The 21373-nt window shown below is 36.7% G+C and overlaps 1 protein-coding gene across 1 annotated transcript; it reads left to right on the top strand.

Annotated features, from left to right (window-relative positions):
- The first annotated feature begins 58 nt into the window (after nt 1-58).
- On the top strand, nt 59-5924 carry casp23 (caspase 23, apoptosis-related cysteine peptidase). The gene is made up of 11 exons (XM_051652265.1): nt 59-284; nt 524-595; nt 750-820; nt 1342-1515; nt 1660-1839; nt 2008-2079; nt 2238-2414; nt 2574-2817; nt 3870-3971; nt 4728-4837; nt 5061-5924. The coding sequence occupies exons 1-11, from the start codon at nt 212-214 to the stop codon at nt 5154-5156; spliced, it is 1371 nt and encodes a 456-aa protein (XP_051508225.1). The 5' UTR covers nt 59-211; the 3' UTR covers nt 5157-5924.
- Nucleotides 5925-21373: the final 15449 nt, after the last annotated feature.

Here is a 21373-nt window from a genome sequence, read left to right on the forward strand (position 1 = left end):
ACGGTGCGCGGATAGGGACAACGCGTTTAGTCACCGCCTCTTTTTCTTGACTCTTCAGCACTAAAGAGTCATACCCGCTTTTTGTCTGAATGCCTCGTTGATCATCTGTCAGTGCTGGTGGTCTTATGATAAAAGGATAAGAGTACCGCTTTTATTCTTGGTGTAGTTTTACACAGATTTTTTTTTTTTTTTTTTTACTTTATAGAGAAAAATGACAGAAGAGGATGATAAATGGTATCAATATTCGGAAGATGCTGCAATAGTAAACGTATTCAGAAACCTACGTAAGTTCGTGACATTTTATTTTCTATACGTTTGTTTTGCATTTAAACTTTTTTTATTTTATTTTTTTTATACAAAAGTGTGTTAGAGAATAAATATTTGCTTAAAACATAAAGAACAAACGCAAAATCCCCTTTAAAACAAAAGTGAAACTAAAGATAAAAGGAAGTAGGCTATTTTAATTTATAATGTGGAAATATAAACGAGAATATAAAAGTGTTTTATTTATTTTCAAATCAAGGAATCCAAAAACCACCGACCTCAGATCGTAATTTAGAAGAAAGAGCACCAAATGGAAAAGTGGACTCTGGTGGTGAGTGTACATTTGAAATAGATTTGTTAATCTTAAAATTGCTAACATGCCTATAATGCAAAATACTGTTGTACCATGTGTGAAACTGCTTAAATGCGTTTTTGTTATTTTTGTTATTTTTTTTATTTATTTATTTTTATTTCCTTGTTATCAGTTGCATTGCCCTGTGGTCATCAAATGCCAACAGACTACGTTGTCGCCTGTTTCAAGTATTATATTAAAAAGGTGGGTACACTGTTCAGATATTGCCTGACATTTAAAGGGATAGTTCACCCAAAAATTCTCTCATCATTTACTCACCTTCATGCTATCCCAGATGTGTATGACTTTCTTTCTTCTGCTGAACACAAACAAAGATTTTTTGAAGAATATCTCAGCTCTGTTGGTCCATACAATGAAGCTGAATGGTGGTCAGAACTTTGAAGGTCCAAAAAGCACATAAAGGCAGCATAAAGGTAATCCATACAACCCCAGGGGTTAAATCCATGTCTTCAGAAATGATATGATAAGTGTGGGTGAGAAACTGATCAATATTTAAGTCCTGCCCAGTAGGTGGCAATATGCACAAAGAATGCGAATAGCCAAAACGAAAGTGCAAAAGTGCAAAAGTGAAAGTGGAGATTTATAGTAAAAAAAATTGGAAGAAAGAAAGTCATTCGGGTTTCAAACAACATGAAGGTGAGTAAATAATGACCAAATTTCCTTTTTTAGGTGAACTATCCCTTTAACTAGTTCTTGCTTTTTAGAAAGAGACTGAATTTACCTGCCCTCGGTTTAATGAGGGTGAGAAAAAAAACTGTGGAGCAAAGCTCTCTTATCAGGAAGTCTGTGGACTGATACAACTGACGACCGAACAAAGGGGATTCTTAGAAGCGAACCTTGCTGCAATTGCTGCTAGACGTCTGTTTGACTTCAAATTTGTAAGACTCCTGTTTTTCCTGCATTTAATTTTTCTAATATTAATTCCCTCAAATACACACAATTAATTTTGTCTACATGTTGCAAAATAGACCAGTTAATGCAAATTAATGGATAATCATCTGTTTGATTGCCATTACATACAGTGTCCTGGATGTCTGTCTCATGTGGAAAGACGAGATAAGAGAAATCTGTGTGTGCACTGCACAGTGTGCACAGCAAACTTGAAACGGATTTACCACTTCTGCTGGAACTGCCAAAGGGAATGGAAGGGGGCGGTCCAAAATGCTGTACAGTGTGGCAACAATGACTGTGGAAAGAAAGTGGTAATATACACTGCAGAGAGTGAAATACACTGAATTATATAAAAACTCATACTTTCACAAGCAATCTCTGTTTCAGAGAAAAATCAAAGTTTTTGTCTATGTATGGAACCCAAATGTTATTTTTTTTATCTAACAAAATTATGTGTGATTATTTTTGCTTCTGAACAGATACTTCCAGATCTGCTTGTAAAATGCAAACCTGAGTTTAAACAGGAAAAGATAAAAAATGAGGGAGATGATGTAAGTAGATTTATAAGCTTACAGCATAATCTGTGTTTTAGTCCAAGATTAGTACTTTTCATCATTAGATAATATTAGTGTAACCATGACAAATAACATAATGTTGTAGTAATTGTCTAAAAGATGTTTGTGAATACCTTTTCCTCTATTTTCTCAAGATTTATCCAACAAAGGACAAATCCTTGCAAAGAAAGCGTCTGGCTCTGCTCATCAACAATGTTGAATTTGAATACTTAAGTAACAGGACTGGGGCAGACAAAGATGAGTTGAGTATGGAGAAACTACTGAATGCTCTGGGTTTTACTGTGGTGACACTCAGAGACCTCACTGCTCAGGTACCTGTATGCACTTATAATAATACAAAAATAATGCATACTGTATATAATACTATGTATATACCTTTAAATAATATGTGCACTTAAGAATACCAGTATTATACAATATTATACTAACTAGACTATACTAGTAACCAGCATGTTGTTGATGGTTTTTAGGGTATGAGTGCTGCCATGCGTGACTTTGCCAAGCGAGAGGAGCATGTCCAATCAGACAGCTGCTTTGTGGTGTTCATGTCCCATGGAAATGGCAGTGGAATTGTTGGGACTTCATACATAAATAATTCTAATGGGGAAGAGGACATTTTCTTTACAGATGAAATTTTTAATTGCTTGAACACTCCAAACTGTGCTGGACTGCGAGACAAACCAAAAATCATCCTTATCCAGGCGTGTAGAGGTGGTAAGCTAAAGATCTATTATTCATGCATTGTATTAAAAATATCTCTAAATCTTTTAAAAGTTCATTGTAATGCTGAAATACACAACAGTATGCCCTCACCAGTCCAAAAAACTGTTAATGTGTTAATGACTCATAAGGAGCCAAATGAGCATAATAAAACAAAACAAAATAATAAAACATTCTTAAAGGAATAGTTCACCCAAAAATGAAAATTCTCTCATTATTCACTTACCCTGATGCCATTCCAGATGTGTATGACTGTCTTTCTGCAGCAGAACATAAATGAAGATTTTTAGAGGAAGATAGACCTCTGTCAGGTCCTTATAATAGAAGTTCACGGGTGCCAGCACTTTGACGGTCCAAAAGTAATATTTAGGCAGCATAAAAGTAATCCACACGACTCCAGTCGATCAATTAATGTCTTCTGAAGCAAATCAATATGTTTGTGTAAAAAGAAATCGATAATTAAAACGCAATTAACTTTTAAAAAGCGCTTTCTGCCAGCAGCTGATGCGAAGCGTGACGTAAGTGTATTGGCGAGTTCACGCAAGAATTCGGAAGCAGCACTTATTTACAACAGAAGAACGAACATCACGTGAGAGTTTGGCCATTTCATACCTTATCAGAGCCCTGGATGGAAGCACCGATTTATTATCGACTTGTTTCTTACATAAACCTATCGATTAGCTTCAGAAGACATTAATTGATCGACTGGAGTCACATGGATTACTTTTATGCTGCCTAAATGTGACTTTTGGACCGTCAAAGTGCTGGCACCAGTGTACTTCCATTATAAGGACCTGACAGAGGTCTATCTTCTTCTAAAAATCTTCATTTGTGTTCTGCTGAAGAAAGACAGTTATACACATCTGGGATGGCATCAGGGTAAGAGAATAATGAGAGAATTTTCATTTTTGGTTGAACTATTCCTTTAAACTGCAAATTAAACTCAATTTATGTACATTCGAGAATATTTGATGTGTTAGTGCCCCACAAATATATATGGTGACAAATAGGCTATGTCCCTGATTGCTTAGTGTCTCATGCTATAGGTAATGATGGCAGTATAATCGTCCAGGACAGTGTGCCAGCGAACAATAGAAAAAAAGAGCACCGTGAGAAAGACTTCTGCTGCCTGAGATCCTCTACTCCAGGTATAAAAAAAATTCAGACTGATTCCAGTTGCTTAATATAGTAATATTTACTATTTAAAACTGTATGTATTACATTGTCCACAAAGAACAGTATAACTTTCACTGGCTGATCGCTCTGGAAAATCAGCGACAGGAGGCCAATTGTCTGCTAAATTGTAAAGAGGCCAAAGCTGGAACTAGGGTTGTGTCACATGTACAACAGCATTGAGACCTAAACTGCGTTATTTCACTTATTTCTTTGAATGAATATGACGTGAAAGGCACTGTACATCAGATTTTCTGAAACATTTGAGTTGTAATTACATTAATATAGTCCTAACCCAAACCCTAAACCTAACCATAACAGTATTGTGACCAAAACATTTGAGGATTGTTTGGCAATATTTGAGTAATATCTCCTAACCGAAACCCTAAACCTAATACAGACCAAAACAGCATTCTTTCACTTACAGTAATTCTGTGCAAACGTATAGTTGGAGATCATATTGGATGTGACGTCAAAGGCACAGCATGGGCAGTTTCAGGGTATAAACATTCACCACATGGTGGCACTTGTCCAGAATTCAGCACATTGGGTCCGACTTCAGATGGAAAAATATTTGGAACTAACATGCCATTTTCCAGTGTGATCATGTTGAACATTTGTATTGATACAGACTTTATGTATATTGTTTTAATGCCTTATATATGCAATATTTGGTTTACATACACAAGAACACAATACAGTCCTAAAATAAATTTGTATTCTTTGTACAGATACTGTGTCATACAGGCATGAAAAGAAAGGCTCAGATTTCATCCAGGATATTGCAGAAATATTTAATCATCATGCCCACCACGACCACATTGAGGAGCTCTTCAGAAAGGCAATGTTGAAATATTTTGATTTATTATTTATTATTGTGTTAGTATAAAACTGTATGTCATTAATTGTAACTCATAAAGGTCCCTTGTAACTTTATACAGAAATAAGATCAGTACAAATTATTACGAATTACAGTATATTACAAAGTATAGAAAAAAAAAACTGTTTCTTTTTTAGATGTTTTTAAAAAAATATGCCTTAACATGTTTTTATTTATTACACAGGTCCTCAAAAAGTTTAAGGAGAAACATCCTGATCAAATGCCATGCAAAGAAAGAACAACATTATCAAAGAAGTTCTACCTCTTCCCTGGGCTGTGAGACGCAATAACTATACAACTTGAAATCTCATTTGCATATTAGAAATGTGGTTATGTAAGCTTTATATTTTTTATTAACTCATGAAGTTTTTATATATAGTTCTGAAAAAGTACAAAAATGAATAGGCCTAATGAAAAATTACAAAATGTAAATACCTTCATTTAAAAAATTTATCAATTATTTTCATGCATTTAAGGACTGACATCTTTAGATATGAAAATAATGCAATTATGCTAATAGTTTGCCAAGAAATATGTTTGCCAAGGAATATCATAAAACTAACCCACTGAATGTAATGTGCACAGTTATCTTAAGAGGTGGGCTCAATTTCAATCAAGAGAATCAAATTTACATAATCATTATGAACTCTGTAAACTTTTGTTGTTAAACAGAACATTTATGGAGCAGCCTGAAATAAGGATAAAAAGATTAGATTCAAAAAGTTCTTAATGGAAAACTTTATTTATGTTGACCTTTCAATACAGTTTGTCTACTTTGTGTAATAATAAAAAAGTGTTCTCTTTTCCACTTGGAGATTTGTACTATATTCCAGAAAAAAATAAAATAAATAAAATACAAAAACAAAAATCTTGTAATTGCTCAGCTGTGAATTAGTTTTTTTTTTCTTTTTTTTTTTTCTGTATTGCAAAACAGAAATGCAACAGTCAGATATATAACACTCTGATAGGTTAATTGCAATACTCCCATGAGTCAATGTGTAAACATGCTGATTTTGAAAGTTCAATAATAACCTCAGTCTTTCTCAATTAAAGGAATATTTCACCCAATAATGAAAATTCTCTCATCATTTACTCACTCTCATGCCATCTCAGATGTGTATGGCTTAATTTCTTCTGCTAAACACAAAGATTTTTAGAAGAACCTTTCAGCTCTGTAGGTCCTCACAATGCAAGTGAATTGTGGCCAAAACTTTGAAGGTCCAAAAATCACATAAAGGAAATATAAAAGTAATCCATATGACTCCAGTGGTTTAATCTATATCTTCAGAAGCAGTGTGATAAGTGTAGGTGAGAATCAGATAAATATTTAAGTCCTTTTGTTTACTCTAAATATCCACTTTCATTTTCACTTTCAGATGTGAAAGTGAAACTAAACAGGCACCACATGTGACATTCAGATGTAAATGTGAAATGGGAGATTTAGAGTTAAAAAAGGACTTAAATATTGATGTTTCTTGCCCACACCTATCATATCGCTTCTGAAGATAGATTTAGCCAATGAAGTCATATGGATTACTTTTATGTTTCCTTTTTGTGATTTTTGGAGCTTCAAAGTTCTGGTTACCATCCACTTGCATTGTATGGACCTACAGAGCTGAAATATTCTTCAAATAAAATCTTTGCTTGTGTTCTGTTGAAGAAAGAAAGTCATACACATATAGGATTGCATGAGGGTGAGTAAATAATAAGAGATTTTTGGGTGAACTATCCCTTTAATGTTAAGACGCCTTTGCAAAAAAATGCAAATTTGCCTTTTACTCCAGTGACTTCATTTTTTCTCTTTTTAACTTGTAGTTCTATTTTCGTTTCCACAAGTAAGAAATGACATGCATCCAAAAGCAAATGTCACCACAATGTTGGACCTGCTGGTGTCTACAAATGGGTGAAAGTTCAGGCGGTTGATCGTGCGAGGATCCAATACGAAGGAATTGTAGTGAATCTATAGTAAAACTGATTCAATAGATGAGCCTCGATTTCTAGCTTCACTGGACGACTGGAGCGACAAAATTAATCACTGGAACTGGTGAGTAATACGAAGAGGACGAGAGAAGGAATTGGGTTTTAAAATGTTTTACATTACAGATTAACATTACCAAATTTACAGGTTAGCAAGCTTCAAATCTATATATATATCTTGTGGGGTGTTCCCGGTATGCAGTGGTTAGTATCTACCAAAAGTGGTCCAAAGAAGGACAACCGGTGAAGTGTTGACAGGGTCATGGGCGCCCAAGGCTTACTGATATGCATGGGAAGCGAAGGTTAGGCCGTCTGGTGCACAGAAGAGCTACTGTAGCACAAATTGCTGAAAAATTGAACGCTGGCCATTATAGAAAGGTGTCAGAACACACAATGCATCACAGCTTGCTGCTTATGGGGCTGTGTAGCCGCAGACTGGTCAGAGTGCTCATGTTGAATCCTTTCCACCACCGAAAGTGCCTACAAAATGGGCACATGAGCGTCAGAACTGGACCATGGAGCAGAGGAAGGAGGTGGCCTGGTCTGATGAATCACGTTTTCTTTTAGATCATGTGGACGGCCGGGTATTTGTGCGTCATTTACCTGGAGAAGATATGGCATTGTATTAGTAATTTATTTGCCTGACAGTAAATGGAAAGGTGGTTTTATATATATATATATATATATATATATATATATATATATATATATATATATATATATATATATATAATTACTTTTTCATTTCGTTTGAAGTGCAATTTGAATTTAGAAATGTCTTTTAAGTTTTTCGTTTTTTAATTAAATGAATTTAATTTTCAAAGCAAAATCACTAAAGCAAGAATATTCACCGATCCCTCAGTCGGGGGTTGATGATGTAGCCTAATTGGATATTGTGATATAGGCCCCATTTCCAGCAGCCATCACTCCAACACCTTATCCTTGAGTAATCATGATAAATTACTAATTTGGTACTAGAAAATAACTTGCCATTATATCAAAACAGCTGAAAGCTATTTGGTTCATTAAATGAAGCTTAACATTGTCTTTGTGTTTGTTTTTGAGTTGCCACAGTATGCAATAGTCTGGCTTGACTTAAGGTCAATATTACGTCAAAAATGGCAAAAAAGAAACAGCTTTCTCTAGAAACTCATCAATCAATCATCGTTTTTAGGAATGAAGGCTATACAATGCTTGAAATTGCCAAAAAACGGAAGATTTCATACAAAGGTGTACAATACAGACTTCAAAGACAAAGGACAGCTGGCTCTAACAAGGAGAGAAAGAGATGTGGAAGGCCCAGATGTACAACTAAACAAGAGGATAAGTACATCAGAGTCTCTAGTTTGAGAAATAGATGCCTCGGTTGTTCTCAGCTGACAGCTTCATTGAATTCTACCCGCTCAACACCAGTTTCATGTACAACAGTAAAGAGAAGACTCAGAGGTGCAGGCCTTATCACAATATTTTTCATATATATATATATATAGTGAACAAATTGTGAAAAATATTGTGACCGGTAGAGAATGCACGGATGAAGAAGGTTCGTTTCCAAAGAGATGATGCCCTTCACAACTGTTGAAAAGCCACATTTCAAAAAGTTGAACAACACAGTTTTAATTACACTTATTTATTTTTATTTTTTTCAGTTTCATTTTAGTTTTTTTGTTAAAATCAATAAAAAATAAAGTTCAAAGTTTGAAATCAAGCTGCTTTGCTTATTGTGTAGGCGACTGCTTAATGAAAATTACCCCATATTACCACCTCCTCCAACCAGCGGTAAAACCGGTGTTAGTCAGGTTGAATGTGAACACCGCACCGGTGTAAAATTATGATACAGTGGCAGGTCTACTGCTAACGTCTTGGTGCCAGATACCACAGGACACTTTCAGCGGTCTTGTGGAGAATGTCACCGGGGTCAGAGCTGTTTTGGTGGCACGAGGGGGACCTGTACAATAATAGGCAGGTGGTTTTAATGTTGTGGCTAATCGATGTATATGTATATATACATAGGATATACAGAAGAAAGTTAGATCTTGAAGACAAATGAAGATCTGACAAGATTTTTTTAAACGCAATGTAAATGTTTATTAGGCTATAAAGTTGTAGTATCCCGTAGTAACCACTAGAGATCGTTATGTATACTGAGTATTGTGCTCTTACCTTGTTAAGGCAGTTGAAGAAGAGGTCCCTTGATGGAGGCACTTGTACAATGTCTGTATGTTAAAGCTGGAAAATAACAAGTAAAGTGTTAACTTCAACTATGGATGTAGTAATGTGATTAATATACACGATAATACAAAAGTATAAGATTTGTATTGTAGCCTATAGACTTGCATTGATTTTCATAAGCAAAATTATTTGTCTTTTTAGTATAAAGAATTTAAAAGTGTCACGTGCCACAATGAGCACCTCTTTTATGACTTGCACAAACTTGAAAATCAGGTTTGGCTGAAGCATATTTCCATTGCAATATTGGGCAAACCTGACACACCCATGACTCGGACAGATGGCTTTATTATTATTCCAATATAATTTTTCAGACACACCTTTAACATTATTAATCAGAATCAGAATCAGCTTTATTGCCAAGTATGCTTACACATACAAGGAATTTGTCTTGGTGACAGGAGCTTCCAGTGTACAACAATACAAAAACAATACAAAAACACACATACATACATACACACATACACATAGGTAGTGCAAATCTAATACAATCTGTTATGTACAGTGCAAATACAAATCTGTTATGTACAGTGCAAATACAAATCTGTTATGTACAGTGCAAATGTTTCTTTTTTTTTTTTTTTTTCATAGGAATGAAATGGCAGAAGAGGTTGGATGTGTTAGATAAATATAAAAAAGACTTAACTGTGTATTGCACATAGTTATTGCTCAATGGGTTAATTTAACTGTTCATGAGATGGATAGCCTGAGGGAAAAAACAGTTCCTGTGCCTGACGGTTCTGGTGCTCAGAGCTCTGCAGCGTCGGCCAGAAGGCAACAGTTCAAAAAGGTAATGGGCAGGGTGAGTGGGGTCTAGAGTGATTTTTCCAGCCTTTTTCCTCACTCTGGAACAATATAAATAATATAAATAATTAATAATCTAAAACAATATGATTTTCTTATTTTCTTTTCACACCCCTCAGTCCCAGACCAGACCCTATCTTAAAGGTTTCATGCAAGTATCAATAGAATTATTTAATAGTTTAATAGTTTGGCTGAGGAACAGGGATGAGTAGGCCTATGCAGCAAACGATGACACCCCTGTACCTCTCAACTTGAAAGAGAAGCCAGTAAAAGTAGGAGTGTTTGTGGAGTTTTTAGTCTCTTTTTATGATGTTGTAGCCAAGTGTCATATCTATTCCTTCACTGTGCAGACCTTTCCTGAAAAGCTTTATCCGTATTTCAGTCCTGGAGAATAGGAGGGAGGACAAAACTCAAACCCTCTGGTCATTACACCTGTTGACTCTGTAGAATAAAGCAAGATGAACAACTAACACTACTGGTTATAATAATGTTTTATGGGCTGTTTTTTGTAGTCTTGTTAAAGCATCACGCACAGACTTAAGCACATTTATCTTCTACACTTATGCTGTTTATTTTCAGTTGCAACTTTACAACATTTTCAAAAAGTGATTTTATTAAGTGGATTGTGATAGGTTCCTTTTTAAATTAAGAACTCAATTTGACAATGTTAGATTGCCTTTTAAATGACAATATACACTTAAAAACAATGTACAAAAAACTATATTGGAAAATAAATAAAAATGTACTGATTGGAATAATTTAGTGTTTGAAAATATTTACTGTAAGTGACACAAAGTGAAACAAGAAGCACTTTTGGACTAGACAGCTACGTAATGAAGCACTTAAGTTAAACTTTGCTATGACATTTGACTTGGTATAGGTTATATATCTTGGCTATGTGTAGCCTGCCAGTGGCGATTTTAGGGGGTGGCTTGTGGTGGCCTGGGCCACCCCTGAAATCTCATTGGCCACCCTGTGGCCACCCCAGAACTGATTGGTAGTTCATCATGTTCATCAACACAAGAACGAAGAACCAGTAGAAACACCTGTCAATCAAAGATGACATCTCAGTCATTTGTTGATTTAGAGCCACACTGACCCAGGGTCAGTTTTATATTTCTGACCATTATAGTAGTGGTGGGACTGAAGCTGTGTGAGCTGATCTTTGATCAGTGGGGGGAGGGGCAGGCCGCGGGTGGCCAGGCAGGTGCCGCAGGTCGTGGGTAGCGGGCGCCAGGTCTGGAGTATAATGGTCGGTCAGAAGCACGAAGCTGACACGAGCTAGCGTCTACCTCCAACTTCCAATGAGTTGACGACGTCGATTTGTGGTCAAAAAGAAAGCTGTTATTTGAGAGGTATGTTCATCTAATCTAACGTTTAATTTATCCCGAATTTCCATGTGAATGTGAAAACATTTTTTCATTGTTACAGTAGCTAGGTTAAAGAGTAAGCTAGACCCTACACCACATTCAGCATGTTATCTTTATATTGACATGAAATATGAAATGCCATGTTTTCTGATTTAATGACGGAGGTGTGTAAAGTGTTTTACAGATGTATATGTTCAATAGCTAAAGTTATATATATGGCTAACCTGTGTGTGAAATGGAAGGGTTTGTGCTGTGACTGTACTTTAAATCTTTACATGAGTTATTTATGAGCTCTTTATGTGTATTATTGGTCAGACAGACCAATAAAATCTTCAAAGTTTTTATACCTTATTTGACATTTTAAATATGCAGAGGCAGGGCAAATTGCACTTAAATGCCGCAAAGGATTTGACTATTTTATTTGGTAATATTCAAAGTAATTGAAGCTATCAGAACATGTGGAAAATAAACCTGAGTAGACACTGTAAACAGAGTTTTGTTTTTTACTATATACAGAGCTCAATCTGCAATTTTGGGGTTTCCAGACCTATAAGCCCTCGTAGCCAATTTCACACACTGATTTGTACTCAATTTAACAATATTTCTGCTGGACAGTGCAGTTATAGCTAATAAATGAATGAATAATTGATTGAATGATTGATTGAATTGTGCCTCAGTCAGTTATCACCTGTACTTGTATCTTTTTATGATTATACACTATACCTGATGTTATTCTCTACAATGAGAATAGCTCTTAAAAATGTGTAACTAACTTTTCCTAAACAATTACTGATTTAAAAATGGATGTTATTTTAAAATAACCAGAGATTCCAAGAAACTGTAATAGGTTGAAATAGAACAGGAATAGAAAACTGTCAAATGTCAAAACAACAGTCTGATATTGAATACAAACAATTCAGTGAATGCTAACATGAGTTTAAGAATTCATTTATTCTACATGTGTAGATGTAGAAGCAAAGCAATGCGATATTTACACATTTTGATCATGTGCCATTCATAAAGGTTCTCCCCGTATCGCCACCCCATACTAGGTCTGTGCCCCATCTTGGCCACCCCAGTAAAAATGTCCTGGATACGCCACTTTAGCCTGCCCAAATGGATTTTCTCATCCAAAAATGTAAAAGTGCACCTTTTGTATTTCCTGTTGGTTGATATCGGCTATATTAAATTACATTTTGAGACTAATTTTGAATGTATTTATTGTAAATTTCGTTAAGTAGACCAGGTAAAAAAAAAAAAATCGTGAATATCACAAAGCAAACTAACAGTTATTTAAATTTTTTGCATTAAAATATAAATACTAATGCCAACAATCGGACAGTTGGTGTTTGCATCAGAACTTACTTCTAAGCTATAAATAGGCTATGTCCTGGTTAGGATTTCCAACTTTCTCAGGAAAGTTATAGCCTCGTTTTACTTTCGATTTGATGCCTTGTGGCATTTTGTTAAAATCACGAAGAAAACTGTCAAGTGGAATGAAAATGATCAATTAGAAATCGACCATTTTGTTTGTAATATTTTACATTGTAGGCCTATTGCAATTATCATTTGTTAACAAATAACGTATAATAAGGCATAGGCAAATTATTTAAATGCAGGAAACTAATTTCTTTACAAAAAATAACTACTACACGGCTTTCTTTCTTTCAGCCTGGAATCCAACTAATAAGTAGGCTAGTACTTTTGGGGTATGTTTTCGGGTTGATTTAGTCATGTTAAATCATATTATGCATTTGAATAGAACTAGAAAATGAGAGAAGCCTTTTTGGACAAAGTTGTCAGTTTATTCCCCAGCGTCCCCATTCCAAAGGCAAGTCATTTTTATTTAGCACTTTTCACAATACACATCGTTTCAAAGCAGCTTTACCGAAGATCTAATAATGTCCCCATGAACAGCTAACAGAAAAACCATGCCTTATTGTCTTTATTACAATAGTCTTGTGAAGAGCAAGTGGATTCATTTGACAACAAATGTGGAGGTGAAGAAAAAGTGGACTTGTTTCCGACAGACTCGGCATCAGCATGATGTTTGTAATCCTCGGGGTAGACGCAAGACCAGGAAGAGAGTGGAGCGGTCCTTAATTTGGTGGTCTGAAAACGTATCTTTGTCATCTAGCTGTTTATCTGTGTAGAGCAGTCTCAGACACGATGGATCATCCCCTAGTGGTAAGGCAAGGGAAGATAAAAAAAAATAAAAAAGAAGAAGCCTATCCTACATTATAAAAACAACAACAACAACAACAACAAAAAAAAAAAAAAAAAAGAAAAAGAAAAAAAAAAATATATATATATATATATATATATATATATATATATATATATATATATATATATATATACACAGAAAATAGCCTATATTTAACCGCATTTTGTTTAGTGTTTTTCAATTTTAAAGTTCGCCCTCACCTGCTTGACCCCGCAATTTTTCTGCAACTTTCTTTTTGAATTTTTCTTCCTCAGAATTCGCAACATCAGTAGTTTTTTTTTCTCCCCTTTTATTCCAACCACCATTAAGACGTTTTGTATAGGCTAGTTATTTTTAAGGATATTAAAAGTACAATCAGTCTATTCTTCTGTTACCCTCATATTATTAGAATGTGTAAATGGAACGGTGCATATGAGCTCCCAATCTAAAGCCATGTTTCATAATTGACATTTATTGTTCTAGGTAGGCCTATAAAATTATTATTAACATTATAATTAGCAGCCTTTTTACGAAAACAAAACAAAATACACAAAATAACAATTAATCTGCTCTTTATAGGCGCGAGTTATCACATCTCAATATCTCAAACCTTCAATTGAGAAGACACGTGACATACTGGAAAGAGAACGAAACAATATAAAAGTAATCCATATGACTCCAGTGGTTTAATCTATATCTTCAGAAGCAGTGTGATAAGTGTAAGTGAGAATCAGATAAATATTTAAGTCCTTTTGTTTACTCTAAATATCCACTTTCATTTTCACTTTCAGATGTGACTAAACAGGCACCACATGTGACATTCAGATGTAAATGTGAAATGTGGAGATTTAGAGTTAAAAAAGGACTTAAATATTGATGTTTCTTGCCCACACCTATCATATCGCTTCTGAAGATAGATTTAGCCAATGAAGTCATATGGATTACTTTTATGTTTCCTTTTTGTGATTTTTGGAGCTTCAAAGTTCTGGTTACCATCCACTTGCATTGTATGGACCTACAGAGCTGAAATATTCTTCAAATAAAATCTTTGCTTGTGTTCTGTTGAAGAAAGAAAGTCATACACATATAGGATTGCATGAGGGTGAGTAAATAATAAGAGATTTTTGGGTGAACTATCCCTTTAATGTTAAGACGCCTTTGCAAAAAAATGCAAATTTGCCTTTTACTCCAGTGACTTCATTTTTTCTCTTTTTAACTTGTAGTTCTATTTTCGTTTCCACAAGTAAGAAATGACATGCATCCAAATGCAAATTTCACCACAATGTTGGACCTGCTGGTGTCTATAAATGGGTGAAAGTTCAGGCGGTTGATCGTGCGAGGATCCAATACGAAGGAATTGTAGTGAATCTATAGTAAAACTGATTCAATAGATGAGCCTCGATTTCTAGCTTCACTGGACGACTGGAGCGACAAAATTAATCACTGGAACTGGTGAGTAATACGAAGAGGACGAGAGAAGGAATTTGGTGTTTTAAGATGTTTTACATTACAAATTAACATTACCAAATTTACAGGTTAGCAAGCTTCAAATCAATATATATATATATATATATATATATACATACAGGGTTGGGGAGTAACGGAATACGACCCCAATTCCGAAAAAGCTGGGACAGTACGAAAAATACTAATAAAAACAAAAAGGAGTGATTTGTAAATTATATTCACCCTTTGCTATATTGAAAGCACTACAACTAAACATTATATTATGTTTTACATTGTGAATTTCATTGTTTTTTTTTTTTTATGTACAGTAATTTCAAATCAGATGATTGCAACACACTCCAAAAAAGTTGGGACAGTTGAGTGTTTACCACTGTGAAACATCACCATTTCTTCTAATAACACTTATTAGGCATTTAGACACTGAAGACAATTTGTTAAGTTTAAAAAGTGGAATTTTCCCCCATTCATCTATTATGCAGGTCTTCAACTGCACAATTGTATGAGTTTTTGTTGCCGTATTGTGCGCTTCATAATGTGCCACACATTCTCAAATGGAGATGGTCTGGACTGTAGGCAGGACAATCTAGCACCCACACTCTCTGCTAACACAGCTATGCACTTGTAATCTGAACAGTATGTGGTTTGAAGTTGTCCTGCTAGAAAATGCAGGGATGTCCGGTGCTGGATGGCAGTATGTGCTGTTCCAAAATTTGTACATACCTGTCTGCATTAATGGTGCACTCACAGATGTCCAAGTTACCCATGCCATGGGCACTGACACACCCCTGGCCCATACAGACACTGGCTTTTGGACCTGATGCTGATAACAACTTGGATGGTCCTTTTCCTCTTTGGCCTGGAGAACACGACGGTAGTGTTTTTCAAAAACTATTTGAAATGTGATTTCATCGGACCAAAACATTTGGTTCCACTGTTCTACTTTCCATCTAAGATGAGACCGAGCCCAGAGAAGTTGGCAGCGCATCTGGACAGTATTGATGTAGGGCTTCTGCTTTGCATAGTAAAGTCTTAACTTGCATCTGTGGATGCAGTGGTGAATGGTGTTGACTAACAAAGGTTTACTAAAGTAATCTCAAGCCCATGTTAATGATATAGATTACAAATTAATTATGTTTTTTAAGACAGTGATGTCTGAGGGATCAGAGATCATGTGCACTCAGAAGTGGTTTTCGTTTTGCCCTTTATGCATCGAGATTTGACCAGATTCCTTGAATCTTTTAACTATATTGTGCAATTTAGAGGATGAAATCCCCTAAATCCTTCCAATTTGGCTTTGGGGAACATTGTTCTCAAAGTGCTGGATCATTTGCTGAAGCATCTGTTGGCAAATTGACAAGTCTTGAACGATTCTTGCACTTGAAGGACTAGGCTGTTTTTGGAGGCTCCTTTTATACTATGACACAATTGCCTCACCTGTTTAACATCTCCTGTTTCACATTGCCTTGTTATTTTAACTGGTCAAATTGTTATTAAATACCCCTTAAATTGCCCCTGTCTCAACTTTTTTGGAGCGTGTTGCAATCATCTGATTTGAAATTACTGTACATTAAAAAACAAACAAACAATGAAATTCACAAGGTAAATCATAATATAATGTTTAGTTGTAGTGTTTTCAATATAGCAAAGGTTGAATATAATTTACAAATCACTACTTTTTGTTTTTATTAGCATTTTCCATACTGTCCCAACTTTTTTGGAATTGGGGTTGTACATGTAATGGGATTGCATATTTAAAATACAAAATATGAGTAACTGTATTCCACTACAGTTACAATTTAAATAATTGGTATTTAGAATACAGTTACATTCAAAAAGTATTTTGATTACTGAAGAGATTACTTTGCATTTTATTGTCATTTGTTTAATTTAATGTTTAGTCCTTTCAGATGGAAAACATTTATACATATAAATTATGCGATCCAAAGTGCATTTGAACAGCGGTGAAACACTTTCTTATGATGTGTTACATTCATACAAGCAGACAGAGAAGTAAGTTTGAAGTAAGTTTAGAGCAGAAGAAATAGAAATAAACCTTGTGTTGTCAGCTTTACGCTAAGCTAAATTGCTATTTCTAGGCATTTTACATGCACATGTTACCAGACACGATCATATTTCTTTATCAAAGAAATTCACGTTGGATCATAATTGGATTTTTTTCTAGTAAGACCTTTGATATTAGGGCAAAAATCGTATTCTTGATAATAATTTTTGTATTGTTTTCCTGTCAAAATATCTAAAAATCCTTAAAACAAGATCAATTTGATTGATCTTGTTTTAGAAACAACACTGCATAAGATATTTATGTTTTTCAGAGAATGTATTTTTAACATGTGTATTTTGTCTTGCTGTACTGGCAGAGTTTTTATAGTCAAAACAAATGAAAAAATCTACCAGTGCTGAAGAAGTAATCCAAATTATTTAGAATACGTTACTGACCTTGAGTAATCTAATGGAATACGTTACAAATTACATTTTACAGCATGTATTCTGTAATCTGTAGTGGAATACATTTCTAAAGTAACCCTCCCAACCCTGTATATATATATATATATATATACACACACACACACACACACACACACACACACACACACACACACACACACACACACTGATCAGCCACAACATATATATATATATATATATATATATATATATATATATATATATATATATGACAATTTGGCAGAAATTATCAGTTTCTCTGGATTTACTATTTTTAGATATATGTTTGAGTAAAATGAATTTTTTTTTGTTTTATTCTATCAAGTACTGACAACATTTCTCCCAAATTCCAAATAAAAATATTGTCATTTAGAGCATTTATTTGCAGAAAATGACAGCAGGTCAAAATAACAAAAAAGATGCAGTGTTTTCAGACCTCAAATAATGCAAAGAAATATTTATTTTTAAACAACACAGTACTAATGTTTTAACTCAGGAAGTGTTCAGAAATCAATATTTGGCGTTTCACCTGCATGTCTTAGATCCTGTGCTAACCAGCTGGCCCCCATCTTCACACAGATCTTCAATAGATCACTGGAGCAGTGTGAAGTCCCATGCTGTTTCAAACATTCCACTATCATCCCCATCCCAAAGAAACCAAAAATCACAGGACTTACTGACCCTTTCTAGATCCCCTTCAATTTGCTTATCAAGCAAACAGGTCTGTGGATGATGCAGTCAACATGGGATTGCATCATATCCTGCAACATCTGGACAGAGCAGGGACATATGCAAGGATCCTTTTTGTGGACTTCAGTTTGACTTTCAACACCATCATCCCAGCTATTCTCCGCACTAAATTACACCAACTCTCTGTTCCCACGTCTATCTGTCAGTGGATTACCAGCTTTCTGACAGACAGGCAGCAGCTTGTGAGACAGGGGAAATTCACTTCCAGCACCTGCACTGTCAGCACTGGTGCCCCCCAGGGATGTGTGCTCTCCCCACTACTCTTCTCCCTCTACACCAATGACTACCCAAGGACCCCTCTGTCAAACTCCTGAAGTTTGCAGACGACACCACTGTCATCGGCCTCATCCGAGATGACGATGAGTCTGCATACAGAAGGGAGGTTAATCAGCTGGCTGTCTGGTGCAGTCAAAACAACCTTGAGCTGAACACGCTCAAAACGGTGGAAATGATTGTGGACTTTAGGAGGAACACCCCAACACTGTCCCGCCTCACCATTCTAAACAGCACTGTGGCAGCAGTGGAGTCATTCAGGTTCCTGGGCACTACCATCTTACAGGACCTGAAGTGGGAGACACACATTGACTCCATTGCAAAAAAGGCTCAGCAGAGGTTGTACTTCCTTCGCCAGTTTAGGAAGTTCAACCTGCCACAGGCGCTGCTGATACAGTTCTACTCAGTGGTCATTGAGTCTGTCCTCTGCACTTCAGTAACTGTCTGGTTTGGTTCAGCTATGAAATCAGACATCAGAAGACTACAAAGGACAGTTCTGAATGCTGAGAGGATTATTGGTTGCCCCCTGCCCCCCCTTCAAGAACTGTACACTTCCAGAGTGAGGAAAAAGGCTGGTAAAATCACTCTGGACCCCACTGACCCTGCCCACAACCTTTTTGAACTGTTGCCTTCTGGCCGACGCTTTAGAGCTCTGAGCACCAGAACCGTCAGGCACAGGAACAGTTTTTATCCCCAGGCTATCCATCTCATGAACAGTTAAAACTGCCCCTTTGAGCAATAATTAATGTGCAATACACAGCTTAGTCTTTTTATATTATTCAACACATCCTACCTCTTCTGCCATTACATTCCCTTGCACTGTACATAACCGATTTGTATTTAGATTTGCACTACGTATGTGTATGTGTGTGTGTGTATGTATGTATGTATATGTATATATATTCATATATGTGTATATGTGTATATATGTGTATATGTATGTATATGAATATGTATGTATGTGTTCATGAATGTATATTGTCTATTGTGTATTCTATATATACTTTTTTCTTTTCAATATTTATCTATTTTTTTTTATTCAATTTTAATTATTTTTTAAAAGTCTTGTTGCTTACTGGAAGCTCCTGTCACCAAGACAAATTCCTTGTATGTGTAAGCATACTTGGCAATAAAGATCATTCTGATTCTGATTCTGATACTCTCTACCAGTCTTTCATATTGCCGTTGGGTGACTTTATGCCACTCTTGGTGCACAAATTCAAGCAGCTCGGCTTTGTTTGATGGCATGTGGCCATCCATCTTCCTCTTGATCACATTCCAGAGGTTTTCAGTGGGGTTCAGGTCTGGAGATTGGGATGGCCATTACAAGGTCTTGATCTGGTGCTTCTCCATCCACACCTTGATTGACCTAGGTGGTGTGGCATGGAGCTTTGTCCTGCTGGAAAAACCAATCCTCAGAGTTGGGGAACATTGTCAGAGCAGAAAGAAGTAAGTTTTCTTCCACGATAACCTTGTACATGGCTTGATTCATGCGTCCTTCACAAAGATGAATCTGCCCGATTCCAGCCTTGCTGAAGCACTCCCAGATCATCACCAATCCTCCACCTGGTCGTCTAATGGTTAGACGGAGACCTGGAGAGGCCTATAAGCCACAGTGTCTTGCACCCACTGTGAAATTTGGTGGAGGATCGGTGATGATCTAGGGGTGCTTCAGCAAGGCTGGAATCGGGCAGATTCGCCTTTGTGAAGGACGCATGAAGGAAGCTGTTCTCCCGTCACTACCTGTGCTCACAGCCATGGAGGCTGTTCCCCCGTCACTGCAAGTTCTCAAAGTCACGGAAGCTGTTCCCCTGTCACTACCAGTCCTTACAGCCTCGGAGGCTGTTCCCCAGTTGCAGGTGCCAGTGCTCACGGCCTCAAAGGCTGTTCTCCTGCCGCTATCAGCGTCTACGTCTGAGCTGTCCCCGGCTCCACCCCCTGAGCCGCTCCCCCCTGAACCCTGTCTGAAGCCCAGTTCCCTGCCCTTGCCCTGAGGCCCCTCCCAGGCTGCCAGACCCCTCCCCTTTCCCTAAACTCCCTCCCTGGTTTCCCTCCCTTCCCTCCCTTTCTTTGATGTTTCTTGTTCTTTGTTAAGTGTTTGTGTTGTTTGTCTTTTTTCTTTTGTTTGATGTTCCCTTTGGGATGCCAGGAGACATCCCTTTGAGTGGGGGTACTGTCACGGTCTGGTCACCTTGTCAGATTGGGGTTCTGCCTGACAGGACCGTGACAGTATCGGCCTGCCTCTATGTTTGGTATCCCCCTTTTGTGTGAGTGCACGGGTCCGGTTGATTGGAACCGCCGTGCGCGAGTTGTCGCCGTGTGCCTTCCGGTGATGTCACAGTCCTGGCACATTGGCAGGTTGTGTGTTTCACCTTATGAGGACCGTGGTATCATCGTTCCCTGTCTGTTTTTTTCAAAGCCTGTTTACGTTTTGCCCTTATGTGTTTCAGGTGCCGCTGGCGTGCTGAATCAGCATTTCCATGTGAACCCTGATTATTTCCATGGGAACACTGATCATTAAAATCTTCAGCTGCGAGCGACACCTGCCTCTTGTTTGTTCCTCTTATTAAATCCCCTTGTGTGTCATGTCCGATGTCGGATCATTGTTGTGTCTGCACTGTCAAGCGTGGAGGTATTGTCTGCTGCCTATGTTTAACTGTGCTCTTTGTGTAGTTGCAGCAGACTTGTGTGTTTTTTGGTGGCTTGTCTGTAGAGGTGTGTTTACCCTCTGAATCGCATTCACCTGTGATCGATTGCCCAGTATTCCTGTGGAGGAGGATTCCTCATCTCCACCCGCGTTCGGGGAGACTGTTGCCTGGGCTTGACTTTGTGTTGTTTGAAGAAAGAACTTTTGTGTTTAATTAATAAATACAACTGAACTGTTTCCTCTGCTTTTGGGTCCTGTCTTCCCTGCACCGTGCCAAAAATGTATCCTCTAGCTTTAAAGTAAATATT

This window comes from Myxocyprinus asiaticus, chromosome 2, assembly GCF_019703515.2.
Source record: "Myxocyprinus asiaticus isolate MX2 ecotype Aquarium Trade chromosome 2, UBuf_Myxa_2, whole genome shotgun sequence".
Taxonomy (NCBI): Eukaryota; Metazoa; Chordata; class Actinopteri; order Cypriniformes; family Catostomidae; genus Myxocyprinus; species Myxocyprinus asiaticus.